Genomic DNA, 19,833 nt, shown 5'->3' with positions numbered 1-19,833 from the left:
ATTCGTTTTCAGTCAAATTCGTCATCGTGGGGATCCTTTCATTTATGCGAAAACTGATATTATAATAAATTAGATGTGAAATAGAACAGTGTCCAGTTGTCTTTGTTGCTTAGTTTTCTTGAGATTTGACGTGGAAATTGCACGTCGGTGTTATCCATCGGAGTTCTATCGCACGACAGAACGAAGATTTACTATGCAACAGGAAGCTGGCTCTGGTCAAACGTAAGCTGTACGCGTCAAGGATCGAGAGCTCTCGAGCCTCGAGGATCAGCTGCGATCTCCAACTCGGATTAAGCAGGCGTAACCGAAGGAAACGGATTGCTAGGGACGTGTGGTACGGTTTCGGGTCAGTTTGACCCGAGTAGCGTTGACGCGACGCTGCATGTCCCAGAAACTTTGGAAATGTTTTCGAGCATCTGCGTGACGCTACGTTCTCGACACTTTTGACAAACAGGAAACATCAACACGTTTCTAACATTAAGAATATTCGATAGCATCAACGAGTGCTAGTAACATGACGTGCTACTGTAGTGGCATCGCGTAGTACTCGACCTAACGTAATTTCTTTAGATGTGCAATTGTTCTTTGACGATCCACGTCAGAGGTCAATTAAATTCAATACACATCAAGTAAATAATGTTTTATTGATAAATTATTAAATATGTGTAACAAAAATGATGTTTCATTCGCTGATGTACCCGAGAGCTATTGAGTTGGCAACTAAGTGACTGCGGGTTTTGTCATTACCACCTACTGACAAAACCCGCAGTCACTTAGTTGCCAACCTAGTATTTGAAACGTAACTTAGACGCGGCAGAAATCGAGTTTGGAAAGAGAAGGTTAGGTAGCTGCGTGACACGGATCAAATTTCAGTCAGACGTAACCTAAATCGCGATAAATATCAGCTTGCATGGTAACTAGTTATCGTTTTGATCGACCGCTGGAATATAAAGAAGAGAAGAAAAGAAGGAAAAGGTGTGCACCATAATCGGATTCATCGTGCTGTGACGAAGCAGAAACTAAAGCGGCGTTACAGAATGTAACACGAGGTTCACAGTCATCGGACAATATTTGCAGAGAGGAATTACGCGGATGTTTCATAATGCAGCGATTTCAACCGGATTATCTGATTCGGTGCTGGCCGGTGGTGAACACCGGCGGGCAAACAGCGATTTTTAGCCACGAGCTACAAACGCGAGCAGTAACATGAAAGAGCGGGACCATCCATGAGAATAAACAATTTTGTAATTCGCGGAACCGGTGATCATCGGTGCTTATAATCTGCAACGACGTGCTACGCGTATTTTCCATTATCCTAGTTCGCTGGAACTAATTCCCCCCTCGATCCACAAATGGAAAAATTGAAACGTCACGAGTTGATAATCGATCGATTCAACGTCCACCATCTGTTTCGCTTGCGAGGTAATTTTTTTGCCAATTGTGTGACGCTACACAAAGGATATAACCTAACAAACAAGAAGATGGGAGTAGCCACCCACATGATAATCAAACAGCTAAAAAATTCTACCAAATGTCCAAATTGGACAAATTGTGAATGCAAAGTATTAAATAAAAAAAAAAAAAAAAAGAATGCGTGACGCTTAGAAACCGATCACGCGACGTTTCATCGTCGAATGTTTGTTGAAAAGCAACACGAAAATATCGGGCTGGCAACTAAGTGATTGCGGGTTTTGTCATTAGATGGTATTGACAAAATCCGCAATCACTTAGTTGCCAACCCAATACCATTGGAATTGTAATATTTGTCAGTCAACGGGAAATGCGATGCTGTGCTGCGTTGAAAATGAAAAGAATTCCTATCGTATCGTATATCTGATTCTTAACCCTTTGCACTCTGAATTTTATTTCAATTTCGTTACCAGCAGCAGCTTCTAACGTGTTTTATTTGAAATTTATTTTGACTAAAAAGATAAGACAATTTAAATAAATAAAGGAAGAAAGAAATTCACTTAAATACCAGCTTCATTCGCTCTATTGCATTTTCTAATTTTTATATGTATGATACATCTTGAAACAATTTCCAGGAGCAGAATTCCTGCGTTTCTTTCGCACGTTTCACACACACAAAAAAAGGTGGGACTGAAAGAACGTCGAGTGAGACTTGACAAAGCAGCTCCTGAGATAAAAACTGGTGTCGAGTCACACTCGACATACGAGTGCAAAGGGTCAAGTCTCAACCACTGACGATTCTATTATCGGGTGTTTTTTTAAATACAAGAAAACTGTTAGAAGATATATGTGCGTATATCTGCATTGTACGAGCGAGGAATGAAAGAGAGGAAGAGAAAATGAATGAATGGATGTGTAATAATACAAACTGATTCCTGTTTGAGATGTACAAGAGACTAATACTTCGAGTTATTATGTTACATATAAAGTAGTTATTCTGTTCTGTATAAACGTTGTATTTAATAAAACGTTATATAGCATTACTTTAAGAAAAACGAAGAGTAAAATTCGATGAAACACCGTTGAAATAGCAAAAAAATAATGAAACGATAGGAATTCGAATGACTGTTCTGAAGATTACCACTTTACCGATCGATAGCCGATTAATCGGTATTTTTCGCCGATGTTTACCGACAGATAACCGATTAATCGGCTTTTTGTCACTGACGCTTATCGACCGATAGCCTATTAATCGGCTTTCTATCATCGACAATCTTTCTCATTATTTGAGCAGTAATTTGTTATTTAGTACTAAGGTACCTTGCTCAGCTGCGTCGGTTGCGTTTCTTTGTAAGCTGCCACAGTTTTATACAAATTTGAAAAACTTACCGTTCGCGACGGACGAAAAGAATGGTATTGGAGAGTCTAAACCGAAACGGAGCCGGCGCCAGAGAGAATCTACGCCTGAGATGCCGGTCGGACGTGCGTATGCTGTTGAATGGCTAATGGTCGGTAAAGTGTTAAGAAATCCCATGCTATCAACGACATAGAACATAGAACTGAACATAGATATGACATAGTGTTACGTGTCTATATTCAAACTCTGGTCAACGACAGTTCCATGGACGAATTTTCTCCGAAAAAAAAACGAGATACGAATTTAGAACGCGATAATTGTCAATTAATTCGATTTCTAGTGACCATCGAGAATTAGAAATAGAAAATGAAAAATTCAAAAATCAAAAATAAGAGATTCGCAACAATTACACGGGAACTATTTGTCACTGACTTTCTAATATCTAAATCGCATCGAATCTTCCCTAAAGGAACATTGAATACCAATCTTAAAAATCTGAATAATCATCGTGCAATGGCAAAATGGATTTTAATTATTTTTCATTTCGATTGAAAAATGCTTCAAAGCGTACAAAACTCATCGACGTAGTTTCACGTCTATATATTTTAACTATCGATAATTTCATCGTTGCAGCTTCGTCGAAAGGAGGAAAGAAGCAAATGCTATTGAAATCGTCGATCAACGCGAATTGAATTCGCGGTTGTGAAACCACGTCGTCGAACTTTTCATCATTTTCACGGCTATTCTACTCGAGTTGCAAATTTATGGCAACTCAATCGCTCGCCACAGATTCGATTCCAAATGGCAGGAAGGAAGAGGAACGACCACTGGAGTTGCGCAACTGTCTGCGAACAGCTCGGTACAGTTTCAGATTCTCTGGCCGCGCAAACTTGTTGCGCGATTTCATGTTTTCCTATTTAGGTGACTGCAGCATTACTATAGTGGTTGAAATTTAGTCAGAAAACAACCACACCTTGTCACGATCGTCTCTATATCGCGAGCAACGCTTTACTTCTGTTTCCTATATTTTCTCCAGTAATTTTCGCAATTTCAACAATTTTCTAATTGGTTTTACTTTTTTAGCTGTTTCGTTGGTAGTTTTATTTGAACGCTCGAAATTCGTTCGATCTAGTGGTTTCAACTATCGCAGCTATTGTAGTTCATTGTTATTTGTCCTTTTTTCCTATTTTTTTTTACACTTTTATTTATCTAGCAGATTGGAAAAAAAGTTTGATGTACAGGACGCTTCAAAATGTTCTGGCAACCAACGAAAATACCCTGATTCCTTATTTCTGCTGTAATTCGTCTTTCACTTACTCAGACTATCGATATGGTCGTGGAAATAGCACGCAAATCGTATTACATCGATACCGCCGTTACACCTGTCTTTAGCATAATCCTATAGCCCCGTAATACCTAATTTCCCTAATTTTGCGCTACCTACAGCCTCGTGTTTCCCTCTCCTACTGTCGTTTCCTTACTATTGGGTTGGCAACTAAGTGATTGCGGATTTCGTCAATACCGCCTAATGGCAAAATCCGCAATCACTTAGTTGCCAAGCCAATATTCCAGTAGTTCTGTCCACCTCGCGCATGTTCCATATCAGAAGCTGTACTTTTGTAAATTTATGTACATTTTACGTGCAGATTTTCTGCAACGTCCGATACAGCTGCACTTTCCTTCCTATAACACGATTGGACAACTCGAGAGAGAGAGAGAGAGAGAGAGAGAGAGAGAGAAATATATTGAAGAGAGAGAGACAGAGAGAGGTGCGAATTTCCATCGCAAGGTTGGAGGTTGAATTTTCCCCGACAAAAAGAAAAACGACGGCCAAAAAGGATGCTTCGTTATTCCAATTGCCTTTTCACTCTGTTCGTCCAGGTGTTTACCTGCAAGTTTTTGAAGCGGTGAGAGGCGCACAGCGACTTCAAAAAACGGCAGAGCGCACATTTCCTCGCTGGCTGAGTTATCGTCGCGTTAACGCTCGCTTCCTGTGTCGGTTCTTTCCCGGTTCTAAGCCCAACTCCCACCTCTGATCCCCTGCTCATCTGTCGACAAAAAGCAGCGTACAATTTATTGTAGTACCCCTTCCCACTGCCACAACGTGGATACAAATTGGATTTCTGGAGTTAGAAAGTGTTGTTAGTTTAGGAGAAATAGTCACTGAAAAAGGAAAAAATAAATATGGATATAGATATATATATATATGTTGAAGCAATTACTTGAAGGAAAACTGTTTTTCTTTTGTATATCTGTGACCTGGAGACCGTTCTTACAAAGAGAATAGAATTTAGTGAAAGAAAAAATTGAAAATAACGAGAGGTCCATATTATTCTGCCTTTGAATGTAAATTTTGTTTTGGGTTGCGAGGTCCAGAAAGGAAAGAGCTACAATAGACTTCTATCGCTGATTCTTGTAGCCCTCAGCTGCAGCTACAATGTTAACTTTCTAATAATGTCCTGTGACATAAATATATGAACGTGATTCCAATCAATCTTCTTCTATTGCATTGTAACACTGTAAGAATGAGCATCTGCATCAGCATACACTATAGTTAGTATATACATTGTTAGTATAATAATACACATAATAGTTAACCTCTTGGCCTACACGCTATCTGACGATCGCGCGAGCCATAGTAAGCAAGAACGTTCCATTCATCTGTTCAACCTTATGCCCGAACTGGCGCAAGATGTATACTTCTTATGACATGTATATTTAGGGACTACAAAAGAAATTGTGAAATAATAAACAACGTTTGAGGACAAATAGTGTTTTTAGACTTGTGGATTTCGCTTATGGCACAAATTCTTTACCAGTCAGACTCGTGGTTATAGGCCAAGGAGCTAACAGTCAGATAGTATTTCTAATTATGAAACCTTGTGGAATCTGTATATTCAAATCCCTTAATCAAAGACCCAGTCCAAGGCTAACATCTATACAGGTTATACTCGTACCTATACTTATTTCAATATTCATTTTTCTATTACAAATTCATCCACTTGTTCCTCTATCAGTCAACCTCAACAATACATAAAAAGGGAAAATATATATGTAATAGTTATAGTATAATAATACATATAATAGTTAACAATTGGGTAGTATTTCTAATTATGAAACATTGTGGAATCTGTATATTCAAATCCCTTAATCAAAGACCCAGTCCAAGGCTAACATCTATACAGGTTATACTCATACCTGTACTTATTTCAATATTCATTTTTCTATTACAAATTCATCCACTTGTGCCTCTATCAGTTAACCTCAACAATACATGAAAAGGGAAAATATATATGTAATAGTTATAGTATAATAATACATATAATAGTTAACAATTGGATAGTATTTCTAATTATGAAACTTTGTGGAATCTGTATATTCAAATCCCTTAATCAAAGACCCAGTCCAAGGCTAACATCTATACAAGTTATACTTATACCTGTACTTATTTCAATATTTNATTTTTCTATTACAAATTCATCCACTTGTTCCTCTATCAGTCAACCTCAACAACACATAAAAAAGGAAAATATATATGTAATAGTTAGTATAATAGTTAACAGTCAGATAGTGTTTCTAATTATGAAACTTTGTGGAATCTGTATATTCAAATTCCTTAATCAAAGATCCAGTCCAAGGCTAACACATCTATACAGGTGATATAGATGTAGATTGGATTAGGTTTGAGATAGAAAATGGGGATTAAATAAGGTTAGGTGTTGTGAGTGTATATGTAAATGCATATGTATACGTACATGGATCAATGAGAGTGCAGGGCAATAGGAAGATGAACTGTGCTAAGTTATATCAAACTGTATGTATTTATATTGAGCTGTTGAAAAAGTAACGTGGAATTTTTATTTATAAAATACTAGTCTTCTTCCTCTAGATAGAAATTTCTTTAGATTCCAACTCGCACTACGATTATCAGATGACACATTTCTAATCTTTCAGATTTCAACCATCTTCTGAACAACGCGCTGATTGATCGATTGCACTTGGGTCTGTTCTATTCTTATCGACGTTAGGAACGAAAGAATTCATTTCAGATAGAAGCACGATCCTTCTGACTTAACATTTTCCATATGGAAGAATCTCTATTTTCCATAACAAAAAAAAAAGAAAAAAATAAGAAAAGAAACTTTGTTTGCTACCTTAGGTCTCACTTAAAGCATGGCTAGAACGTACCAGTTAAATTGTTCAGAAATACCCCCCCCCCCCCAAAAAAAAGAAAAGAAAAGAAAAAGGAAAATAACAGCAACATGTGTCACTGAAGGACTCCTTCCTTCTTCATACACGCATCGACTCCTCATTGAACCTGTTAAGCTACCTTTTTAGGTATAATCCCAGTTGTACAAGGGCTCACCGTGACGATGGAGGGACGTGGTGCGCCAGTGAAGTGCTCGATCACTTCCCAGTTGGATTTCCTCAGCGGTGTGTGAGGAGTTCGAGGGGTGTTGGGTGTATGCGGTTGAGAAGATGGTGTCGAGGACTTGGATCCCGGGGGATCGAGCAACAGCTCCACCTTCGGCTTGCCACCGTCGCTGTTGCTCACGTGCTGTCGCAAGCTGGCCCATCTTCGCGTGCTTCTCATGGACCCGGTTACAGATCTGGTAGCCACCTCGCCCTGTAAATCAAATCGTTCCACTGGATTACCGTTCGTGGATGATGAACATGATGGAATTGGGGATGATGAACACGATGCTTTGGATGAAGAACGGTTGAAGCAAGGGAGGCTGGAAGGGTCTAACGTCTTTGGATCTTCTATAACTTAAGACCACATTGAGAAGACCACGCGTAAATTGAATCTTATTTGTGTTAAAAAGTTATGTTCACGTGGAAAGGCGGACCTGTTCTGAAATTAGGAGGAATGGCGAATTAGGGCGTGATGCTGTTGATGAATGATAGGATGGTTCAAAGACTTTGAATATTCTATTTCGTTAATTTGCGTAAGTATTTGTATTGTTTTAGCAATTTTGTAATTAGTAAATTTTAGTAATTTACATAAGGAAGAGATGCATAGATTGAATCTCATTTATGTTGGAGAGTTATATTCATATGCAGAGGTGGGTTTCTAGTTGGTGGGATTAGTCTGTTACGTCATCCAATTGATTCTGGCTAATTTATTTGTTAATCCATCGCTTTATAGTTAGAGTATATAGTTGTTGAAGTAATTACCTCAAGATAAACCCCCTTTTCTTTTGTATATCTATGACCTGGAGACCGTTCTTACAAGGAGAATAGAATTTAGTGAAAAAATTAAAAATAAGGAGAGGTGCATATTATTATACCTTTGAATATAAATTTTGCTGTAGGTTACAAGGTCTAGAAAGAAAAGAGCTATAATAGATATCTATTGCTGTTTCTTGTAGCCTTCAGCTAGAGCTACAATGTTAACTTTTTAGTAATGTCCTTTGCTATAAATATATGAACATGTTCCCAATCAATCTTCTTCTATTGTATCGCAACACTGTTTTGGATCAGCATACACTGTACCTGTACTTACACCTATATATATTTCAATATATTTTTCTATTATTAATTCATCCACTTGTGCCTTTATCAGTCAACCTCAATAATTGTGATGTATGTTAGATGACCGTCTACGGTCTGTTATGCAGCCTGTCGACAAATTAAATTTCATTTATTGAAAATCTGAATAGTTAATGAATCAAATTTAAAAATACATTGGGAAACTCGTAGTACTACGTTCCAAGTGGACCTCGATGACGACCAACAATACAAATATATGATAATAAATAACTATTAGTTTGGCAACTAAGTGATTGCGGATTTTGTCATTACCATCTAATGACAAAATGACTATTTTTAAATATAAATAGCGAAGTATGTAACATTAACGAATAATACAAACTTCGAGTGCAAACTATTGAACACGGAAAAGAGAAAAGAAAATTGAAACATGGAAATTTCCGATTCCTCTCTGGCAAAGACAGTTTCTAAATAGTCCAATCGCCAACTGAACACACCGAGTCCCAAAAAATTGATACGAAACCATCTGGATTTCTAGCGGCAGATCATAGTTGAGGAAAAAGAATTGCAGTCGAGGAGTATCGTATAAAGAATTTAAATCTCCTCTTAAATCCAGGGAGAAGGAGAACTCAGTTTCCAAGCTTTCCAATCTCTGAAACATGGCGGGTGCTAGGCCCAGGCTTCGTGAGATACCAGTTTGTCTTTCAGCAGAGACGAAAGAGATAAAAAAAGAAAAAAAAAAGAAGCAGAAAATATGTGAAAGATAAGAAAGACGTGCGAGGGGTAACAAAGACAGAGGAGGCAGAGTAATAAAATTCTTAAATGTATTACATTTGTTTCGAGCCCCCGTAGAGCAGAGGAATAACACTTTCTGTTGTTGCCTGTTTCTTCGACGCTCCAGTTTGTTTTCACTTCGCCAGGGGTATGTTCAAGGTGAACTTTCATAAGCTGCGTGCTGCTGCTTTTCGAACGCCGTATCGCGCGAAGAGAGAAAATTGTTTCATGGGAACAACCGTGCCAACTCTTCTAGTTAAATGGAGTTATCGTGTGCGCCTTGTTGAAACGTGACTGCAAGTTGTCAAGCTAATGGACAGGTGGTCGTGAACTTTCACGAGACAAGACAATTTACACGTGTTTGGTTCATCTTGGTTTTCGGAAGTTCGCCTAACATCACGTTTTCTTGACATGGGTCTCCATGGGTGTTACTCCTCCTTACGATCAGTTAATCGACTCTGTTAACACGTGGCCCTTCCAGAAACGAAGTTTCCATTAGCTACGGAAAAATTTATTTCGGAAACCTTTCGTCTTTTTCCTATTCTCGAACCTAAAGCCGAGTTCACGAGAGTCCAGTCGCTGAACCATGCGATTACGTTACAGTAGTCCTGGATCGTTCAGTGTCTGTCACGCGATTTTTGAAGAAGGTTTGTAGCGCGAGCAGGTGCTCTTTCGCTTCGTTCTATTTTCCATTGTCACTTTAATTTGTTTCTGACCATTTTTAGCGCGTGGTCCAAGCTCGCTTTGCTGCGTTCAATCGACGGAATCTCTCAGCTGCTTAACATTTTTGCTCCTACTCGATTTTGGCACAAATCCTTTTGTATTACGAAAAGCTATTAGAACTTGTTTGTATCGCGTTGTATTTGTTTATGGAAACCTGAGAGCTCAGAAATTGGACTGGACTTTGCGTCGTTGGAATTTTTTCACCATCCAGTAAATTGTAAATCTAGAGACATGTGAGTAATTTTGTCTCCGTGTCAGTGGTAACAGTAGAAGTATCTGACTGTGTGGTAGACAAAGTAGGATGGCAGCTGAAAGCTTTTCAATGTATCAGTTGAAATCAATGCACGCTGGAAGACGAAGGACGAACGACGTCCGAGTCGTATTAAATTTCTATTACCTAATCAGCCATGGAAGCCCCATCTATTCACTTCTGCTCCTTTCAATGTGTCTTATCCCGAGCTTTATCGATCCTGCTGCTAACGATTCTCTTTCGTCGAAATCTTTCTACAAAATGCTCGAATCAGGGGAGGAACATTTTTTTTCCCCCAATCGAATAGCAAAAATCTTGTGCGCTTTATCCTTCGAAGGTGAATTTGGGAAATTTTTAAAAGGCCGTTTGAGATATCGAAGATCGTCCATCCAGGCTGACGATTAATAATTTGAAATGTATTTAACCAGCTATATGTACGTAGCCAAAATTTTGTTGAAACAAGCATAATCACAAACGCGATGGTGATTGATTGGGAATCTATAATTTCGATGGAATAATTATGCGACCGATTTATACGCTTTATTTAAGTAAGCATAAAGTAAATTGCAGAGCTTTGTAATTTGAAACAAAATTAATTATAAACACATGACCTAATTCGAAATAAATCTGGATCAACTGAACATGGTCTAGGCGGTTTTGTTATCGGTCTCTGTACTACATTACCAATAATAGCAATAAATATTTACATCGTCAACGAAACAGCCACTTGTCGTCAACAGCGAATATAATTTGGTCATTTAAAAATGGAGCTCCTCCTTTAGATCGAGATCAAATTACAATTACAATCGATCAGAGTCATTTCTATGATCAGTTTGGTATTTTGGTATTTTGTAATTTCTGAGCAAAGTATTTGTACATTCGGTACAATTAATTTGTGCCTGGAGTCATTATCTTGCCCCGAATTTTGAATAAGTTAGTTTTAATTGGTTGTTTAGGTCTTCACGTAGGATGCAGCTTTAAAAAATTAATACAGCGGAATTTACATACCTCGCGGTCTTTCCACATGAATATATGATCATCCTGACGTAATATGATTTTAATTATGCACCTGTAAACCTGGCGATCTTTAAATGAATGAATTATTAATCTTTAACTGGGATCGTTGGTATAGGGTGAGAGTAGGTTGCTTTCGTAGATTACTCAATTTTTCATTTTCTAACCTGTATTATAGCATTAACGATATAAACAATTATATTTATGTGAAATGCTACCAGCTACGAGATTACATGATTCAATTCTACTTGCTACACGCAACTGCCGATATTAATAACATGAATTAAAAATTAAATCCTCCTTCCAAGGTTATTAAAGAGAGTTATCCATTATTATAACCTATAATTTTCTCATATCGATTGCTTTTCCACGTAGCAATGCACAACCCCTAGGCCAGATACTACACGTCTATCTAGAAAACTGAAAACCAAAGAAACTTCTAGTTTTTTTAAAAGAAGAAGGAAAAAGTACTTCGGAAGATGATTGATTTTCAGGTTATGTTTGGTTAAATGTGTTTTCCCTCGTAGCAATTCACAATCCTTCAGCGAGATACTACACGTCTATCTAGAAAACTGAAAACCAAAGAAACTTCTAGTTTGTTCAAAAACGGAAGAAGGAAATACTTCGGAAGGTGATTGATTTTTAGGTTATGTTTGGTTAAATATTCATCTTGAAATCGTCAAACGTTATATCGGAAATGAAATGGGTGAGCAAACCAACGGGTGGCTTGAAACAACATGAAGGGGTCGTTTGTTGAATTAACATCGTCGAGTCTCGTTTTATCATCCCGGAAAACTTCTCGACGTAATTAAGATCTCCCTTAGGGTGAATAGTTCTTTAGGGGGAATTTATCGACTTGTTAAAGGAAATGAGGATTTTTAAACTCCACTCTCCCGCGAGTTAGTCACTTTCATGAAATAACTCTGTTTTATTGACTGATTAAGGTTTCTAAATACAGTGTGACATGTTGTATGCCCGTTTAAATATTTGCTAAATTTTACCATTTCTTTAAACATTAATCCACCTAACTGCATCACCTGGAATATCTCGCTTGCTTCTGATAATGTTAAACAACGCTTTGGATACAAGTTGAATTTGACATAGTTTGACGTTATTAACTCTCATCGTAGATGGACGCGCAGAGGACGCGTCAAGGTCACCGATGTTTCTTTCTAACGAAACTATGTGTTTTTTAATACATTAGTCGATCTATCCCGGTTTTCCCTATGAAAAACGTATTGATTTATTATATGTCGAAGAACTGTTGGTTTGACAGATGTTTTAACTTCAATTCGTGAAATTTAACGTACGAAAGACAAGGAGAGATGCGAACCGATATTCTCGTGTTTACTTTATCTTTGTCTTTCACACGTTAAATTTCACAAATTGAAGGTAAAATATCTGCTAAATTAATAATTTTTCAACGTAAATAGGTGAATACTTCTTTTTCTAATGTCCAACTGGGTCGACTAATATATTAAACGACATATGGTTCTATTTAAAAAGACAACAGTGACCTTCGCATACCTCCCTACTCATCCACCAACGAAAAATGTAGTCGTGACAAATTATAGCGTCCCCAGAATTATTTAACTTGTGGCTGAAATATTTTTAAATATTATCATAAAAAAGCGAGATATTCCAGGTGATAAAGGCAGATGGACCACCCTGTATATGTATACTGTATATATAGTATTACATAAATTTTAATACATAAATTTAATATTTAATTTAATATCATATAATATACATAAGTTTTATCCGGATATCAGCAAATTTCTTTTATATTAGCATGATTTTAATAGTTAATTTTAAATAAATAAATAAATTTCGGTACCTGTCGTTTGATTTAATATTTCATATTAGAAATTTAATTTGTTATTTAATATTTGATATTAGAAATTCGATATGCAACATTTAGGACACGTTTATTTAAATATTTATCCTGCTTTGTTATTCTACAATTTGCTTAAAAATTCCAAAATAAAAATTCAGGAGGGAAAAAAGAAATTACAATTTCAATCTCCAGGGGGCCTACCGTAATTGGTAGGTACGGGCTTTGCAACCCCGGGGCCCCGAGCAAAATTAAAATCTTGAAATTTAATTTAGAAGATAAAATGTAGAAGAAACTGATAAATTGCGCTTTCATAGCACTAACAATCATAACATTAACACCAGACTGATAAATATCCATTTTGATAGAAAGTGTAATTTTTTCCCCATTCTTCTTTTCTCTTTTGCACTTTTATTTCATATCAGATTCTTCCTATTGTTCGTCAAAGAATTGATTTCACAATTTCCCTAAAAATGAATAAATGACAAGGCGAATGTTTGTTTTCACTATAACAGGTATAGATCGTTTTAACACATACGCTTGTTTGTGCTTAAATATTCTTTGTAATGGAAACTCCAAACTAAAAATTCAACAGTAGCAGGAAAACTTATTTTTTCCATTAGAATTCCTATTCATATCCTGCACAATATACTAAAATATACATACGTTTATTAAAATATTCACCAACGCTTTCCTTTAAAACCCTAAAAAAAGAAAAAAAAATCTACAAAAAAGAGAGAAATATCATTGAATTCGACATTGCAAAATCCCGCAATAGAATGTACGATAAACTGTTTAATACACACCAAAATTATTCCCATTTCTCGATGTTACAGAAATTTATATCGAAACCCAAATTTTTACTGTTCCCTCGTGAAACAGATTTCAGTATAACGAAATACAAATTTCTCCTTTTTCTCTGTATGTAAAAATTCAAATTTCTACCGTTTTTTTTTTTTTTTTTTTTTTTGGAAAAAACTTTTCAATATTCCAAAATGGAAGTCTCCCGATTATTCATACGAAAACTCAGATTTCTACAATTTTCCCGCGTAACTCCTCTCAACGTGACAAAATACCAAAAATTCCACGATTTTTCCTACGAAAATTCAGGTTTCTAGCATTTTTAGAAAATTCCAATTTCTGCCATTCGCTTGTGAAGCATATTTCAAAGTAAGAAAATAGGAATTTCTAGGTTTTGTTGGCGAAGCAAAAGGAATTGCATGGAGCAGTTCGCAACAGGGACTCGTTAATCTTGCCTGGACTGGTCGATAAACTTCCATAAAGCTTGTTATTTCCGTTCGGCTGCTCGAATTAAGCCACCACTTCGTCAGCCATTCTCCTAGTCGTTACATCGAGGAATTTTGTTAATTCGATTGGCCTCACTGTTCTTTTGTTACCATCCACCGTTTCGGCCATCTCGTCACTGGCCATTAAACCATCTTTATCTGTCGTTCCTGCGCAATAAAACTCCCCTATCATTCATCGATTGAAAACGAAACGGACAGACGAAAATTTCGTGACTTTTCCCCTTATTTTTTCGAGATTGACAACGATATTCGCTTGGCAGGATATGAAAGCACAGAGATGTTCGAAAAATGTATTATTTTTTCCTGTCAGCTGATACGTTTTGTTTTGGATTTGACGAGATTCAACGAGGATTAGCTATGTTTGAACACATTGCACTTTTCGTACGAAAGTGACACGAAGTGGGGAAACATTTTTCGTTCGAGATCTGGTTCTTTTTTTTTTCCTCCGGAAAATTCAATTTACATACGTTTGATCAGGAATTAGTCAGATCCATGAATTTTTATATTCGACTTTTCAAATACAACGCTTCGAACGAAATGAATTCTGTTCTATATTTTTTATTTATTTTAACTTGGAACAGAAACCAGTTAGCTTTATATTTGTTCCTCGTCTATTGTGTGATGTTATTCTCGCAGATTAAGGAGGATAATTTCTCTTGATTCAGTGACAAACATCGTCCAACAGTTGAAAATCAAATATGGCGGTAATCGCAGCAACTGGGCTAGGCCGTATCTTTGTTCCAAAAGAGGTTAGAAAATTTTCTCGAAAAGTTTGCACTCTGTAATTAGCTGCCTTATACTTTTGCTACATTGTACAATACAATGGAGTCTCAGTTATCCGAGTCCCGTTTAACTAAAGTTTCGCATTATTCGATGTATTTTAAACTTTATCATAACTTCTCTCGAAAGTTTAACATAAAAAGTACGAAAAATATTCAGGTATTGTTAAAACGGTTAATCAAACTCTCCATCAATTGAATACTTAAATAAACTTAAATACATGTACGTTATTACATCATCAAATTGTTTTTGTACTATTTTAATGCGCGACTCGTTAACAGTCACCGAATCTTTCGTATTATTTTTCCATTTTCTGATTATCGTTTTCGATTATCCGAGATAGGTTAGGTCCACATCAGATCGGATTATCGAAACTCTACCGTATTGTAACTATAAGCTCTCGAACCTTCAGATTCTTTCTTTGCAACACCCTGTATATTTCTTACGTTCTCAAAGCGCATTACATTTATTGGTTAGATTGCTATTATACGTACAGCAGAGTGGCAGGTCTATTTTCGATTTTTATTGTTCAGATTGCACACTGCTGAAAATTGAATCAACAGCCAGTGATAAGAGAATCTACACATATGTAGTCTTCTAATAGTCTGTTATCGTTTCACGGTGAAGCCCCGATGAAATTTACCGCGCTCGAAACATTCGTTGAATTCGTCGGCCACGCGTGCAATCGTGCACGCGTGGAAACTTCGATAACGTATCAGTCGGCAGGAATTTCCAGACAATTCATGGAAAGCTGAACACGCGACTGCCGCGTGACAAAAAGTTTCCTATCGCATTTCCCCTGTCTTCGGCCTTCTACTTCCCTAGATATTCGCCGATGCTTCTCTAGGGACATTTTATCATCTCTTTTATTCCCCCATTTCTGACATAAAGGTTATAAATGTTTTGTACGAAAGGTTCGTCGCGTTGACTAAGATGAATTTTAAGATCCAGACAGTCGATCTGCATCAACTGTCACGTTTATTCTTCCTAACAACGTGGATCAACTGACATGTTCCTCGCAAGCTCAACAAATGTGCAAATATTTATGAACAGCGGTGTAGGTTATATGAAATTGGTATTTCGCTTGAGAAGCGATTTACTGCGAGTTTTCGAAAACACGTGCAATCATTAACCGTGAAATTCGTTGAATGAAAATTCCATGTTACGTAGGACCCTCCAATCCGTTGAATTTTCGTTGTATCCGCTATTAACGCGTTGTAATGTCAGATATGATCACCATGATCGCGTGTCGATTATAAATTTCGTTCTCGTTAAAATAATACCCTATGATAACAGGTTTGGTCGGCGATTATCTGGTGTCGCGATAAATCGCGATGATCGAACGAATCCCCGATGAATAATTAACGAGCATCGGGCCGAAATATTAGTAAAGCAGAGGAGGGAGATTTTCAAACTGAAAGGAGACGGTTGCCATCCCTCCAGGCGTGAAACAACTTAGCGAATTCGATTAATTATACGCGATGAATTATTCATCGGCTGCGGTTGAACACGTTCGAATTTTCTCATAGTCTCGAATCGATCTCGAATTTCAAATTTTATTTCTACCAGTCGTGAATAACGTTCGCGATATAATTACGCAAAGTGCTATAAATTCAAACAAAAGTATAGTTACATTTATTTCGTTGCACAGGCAATAAATATTAATAACTACGTCACGATGAATTATCGTTTAAATGCCACGTTAAAGTAACACAAGATCGTACGTACTGGTACGTAAGTGGTAGATTAAAAACAACATAGCATTACGTGAAAGTTCTTAGATTTAAAAGGTCTTCGTACTATACGAAACATGTTGCATTTTAAAAAGGCTTTGATATTACGTAATTTAATGAAATTTAATGAAAAATTTTGTAGTGCGTAAAACGACCTAAATCGAGAAAATCTCACTAATATTATACTATGCGAAATTCTGGAAATTTGAAACACCCTGTACTATACGACGTTTAATTTAATATTAAATTAAATCTTATTATGTGATCTGTATTATACGAAATGCTAAAAAATCTTGGTGTCGTATTACGTGAAACGGATTAAATTTACGAAACCTAATATTACGTGGAGTTAAAAAAAAAAAAAAAAAGGTAGGAGAAGGAAAAGCAGAAAAAGGAAAAGAATATACAGCCCAAACTGAAACAAAACGTACTACCTCGTATTCGCCAAAAATAGCAAAGTAAACGTATTCTGAAAACCTTCCCCTATCCAGCAAGAGCTCGTGTTTGCATAAATCGGCGAAAAATTGCTCGACGTTTCGTAACCTAGTTAAATAACCGCGGGCGAAATAATAAAGTTTAATGGTTAAACAATATCGTGACGAAACGAAAGCTCGGGTTTGCGGCGGCTACGCGGTAGATTCTGCGGTGGAGCTGCTGTGATAATCGCTCGTTGAAATAAACGCGGACATTCTTCGATGCTTTTTGTCGCCGCTTTTTGAAATACCAGCCGAATATTCTCATGCAGATGAATCATTCGAATCACTGTGGCGGACGGAGTCACTCGAATCTTTCACGGTACTTCTCGTTCGATAGACAAAACAATTAATTTACCACTTGCCGCCCGAGCAATTTTTCCACTGCTTCGCATCTGGCGGCGACAGTCGTGCCACTTTTTCATCTTTTAACGCGAAAAGGACGTACACAGTCAGGGCAGACCGATTGTAGCCACTTTTACGATTAATCGGTGAATGAACAAACGCCATTAAGCAAATTGTTTCTGTGTCATCTTTTTCTTTCCGTTTTTTGTCATTGCTTCTCTTCTTTGTGAAGTCAGTGGAATTTTTCAATTACGCGAGAACTATCGCGTCTTTTATGCTGCGAGATATCATCTTTCGTCGAAGTCTCATCTGGCGAGAATCGCTTCCGTCGTATTGGTTCGCAAATTTTCGTGACGAACTTCATCAATGTCGAAGTCCCAAATGAGGCTCTCTTTTACAAGATAAGCTATCTTTTACAATCCATTAAATCAGAGGTGTATACATAATCTCGTTCATAAGGATTGGACAGATTTCTTGGTTTTATATGAGACATCATAATTGACACACTGTACACGTAATAGATATTCATCGATTCTTCACTAGCTGAGGAATTCTCCTTTGATTCCTCAAAGAAGACAGAGCACTATATCGATGGAGATTCATATTAAATTATCACGTCTTTAGCTGCGTACGATCTCCAAGCTTCACAAAGCCAAGAAACGTAGAGCCATATCTCCATCAACTCTTCCTAACCTAACTTAACTTAACCTACGGTAACCTAAGGTAACCTAACCTTAATGCTAACCCTAATCAAATAACCTAATATTTCATCAGTGAAAAGAATCGCTGCAGAAGCTCTGTAGGTTAAGAAGTGAAAATTCAATGGCACTCGCAGGATCTTTCATTTCCCTAAATACAAAAAAAAAAACGTACTACTAGATTTTTATGCACCTTTCATTATCTGATGAAAGGACAGAGCACTGTATGTCGATAAACGTAGTGATACAGTAGTGTCTACCTAAATGTTCGCTTTTTTGTTCCCCATAATTGACAGGTCGTTTCCGTCATTACCGGAGGGAGTTCCCCTAACGTCCCCTTCGACGGAACACGAAATTCGACAATTGAGTAGTGTAACCTGATCCGAATTCAATTGTCCATGAAGAAAGTATTGCGTATCCACGAGTCAACGATGATGCTTTTCTATTTTTGATTTTTCTTCAATTCAAGTTTTATCGAGGTATTCGTGAAATTTTTCTGATTAAAACGAGACCAAACGCGATGTAGTTTAAATCACGTTTACACGTATACTCGATATATGATAAAGACAGTAAGATAATGTCACCAGATAAGCAAATATGCTGCAAGTTGCAACGCGTTTGGTCTTGTTTTAATCAGTGATACCACGCAATTACATTGGCGAAAGTTTTGTTCAACAATAATCGAAAATAAAATAGTTCCGTTGTTGCATTAACATCTTCCAGCTGGTATGTTTCACTTCATCAAGCCGACTCTTGCACCTGTCTCTCTTTCACTCGCGCTGCCTTTCCTAGATTTGGCAAAATGACGGATCGTATCGATTTCATATAATCGAGTCCCCTACACGATGATTCATCGCCGAGGAGTCTCGATTTCGGTCAATTGTAGTGCAGACAACGAGATGGAAACTGATATACCGTGCCTCTTACTGGATACGATAGCCAAGCTTCTCAAACACAAAAAGTCGTGGTGCTTGTGCTCGTCAGCCATAATCGACGCGAGAATCGCCAACATGGCGACTCCAATAGCGGTAAATGAACCCCCACGTGCTTTAAAAATAAACCGGCGTCAGTTTGCAAGAACAAATTTAGCGATAAACAACGAACAGCCATACCATAGCCAGGTTATCGCGGTCGTAATAGAGTAACCCTGTTTTCCGTCGTTCTAAAGAGCGCGACACGCTTCGTTGACTCATCCATTATTCACTAGTTTATTCGCTCGCCTTGTGAAACGCACTGTCGCGCGTTATTACATCGCGTTCGCGAGCCACGAGTCCCTTTAAGGAGAAACGAAAATTGAACCTGGCTCTTATTGTCGACACGGGCCAGTGGAATTAATCAATCGATCTAAGCCGATTATCTCTGTCCTCGATTAATCTTAACCTCGCGTCCGACGTTTCGCAAAATCATCGTTCTTCGTTACAAGAGTAGACTCTGGATCAGGAAAAATAACTAGTCTAGGGATTTTCCAACGTCTTCGCGAATTACCATATTGCAAAGGCGCTGACGCGTCGTTTTTCTTCTCCCCTTAATCTGTTTCGTACATCGTGTTGGAATTGTTTCTAAATTTATGGTGAAGTCTCATTTTTTTACGTATAATTTCATTTCTCTTAACCTATATACTATCACGTATTCGTTTCTGGCT

The 19,833-nt window shown here is 37.4% G+C and overlaps 1 protein-coding gene across 2 annotated transcripts in view; it reads right to left on the bottom strand.

The window, feature by feature from the left end:
- LOC122576494 (adenylate cyclase type 6) overlaps window positions 1–19,833 on the bottom strand; it is a 96,382-nt gene that overhangs the window by 59,443 nt on the left and 17,106 nt on the right. For both annotated transcript variants that reach the window (XM_043746881.1, XM_043746882.1), the window contains 2 exons: window positions 7,134–7,394; window positions 4,657–4,815 (listed from right to left, as the gene is read on the bottom strand). In XM_043746881.1, coding sequence (XP_043602816.1) covers window positions 4,657–4,815; window positions 7,134–7,394 — 420 coding nt within the window. The remainder of the gene's footprint in view (window positions 1–4,656; window positions 4,816–7,133; window positions 7,395–19,833) is intronic.

The sequence above is a fragment of the Bombus pyrosoma genome, linkage group LG16 (genome assembly GCF_014825855.1).
Source record: "Bombus pyrosoma isolate SC7728 linkage group LG16, ASM1482585v1, whole genome shotgun sequence".
In the NCBI taxonomy this organism is placed as follows: Eukaryota; Metazoa; Arthropoda; class Insecta; order Hymenoptera; family Apidae; genus Bombus; species Bombus pyrosoma.
The sequence above is the reverse complement of the archived record's forward strand: the minus strand, read 5'-3'. Positions and strand labels throughout refer to the sequence as shown.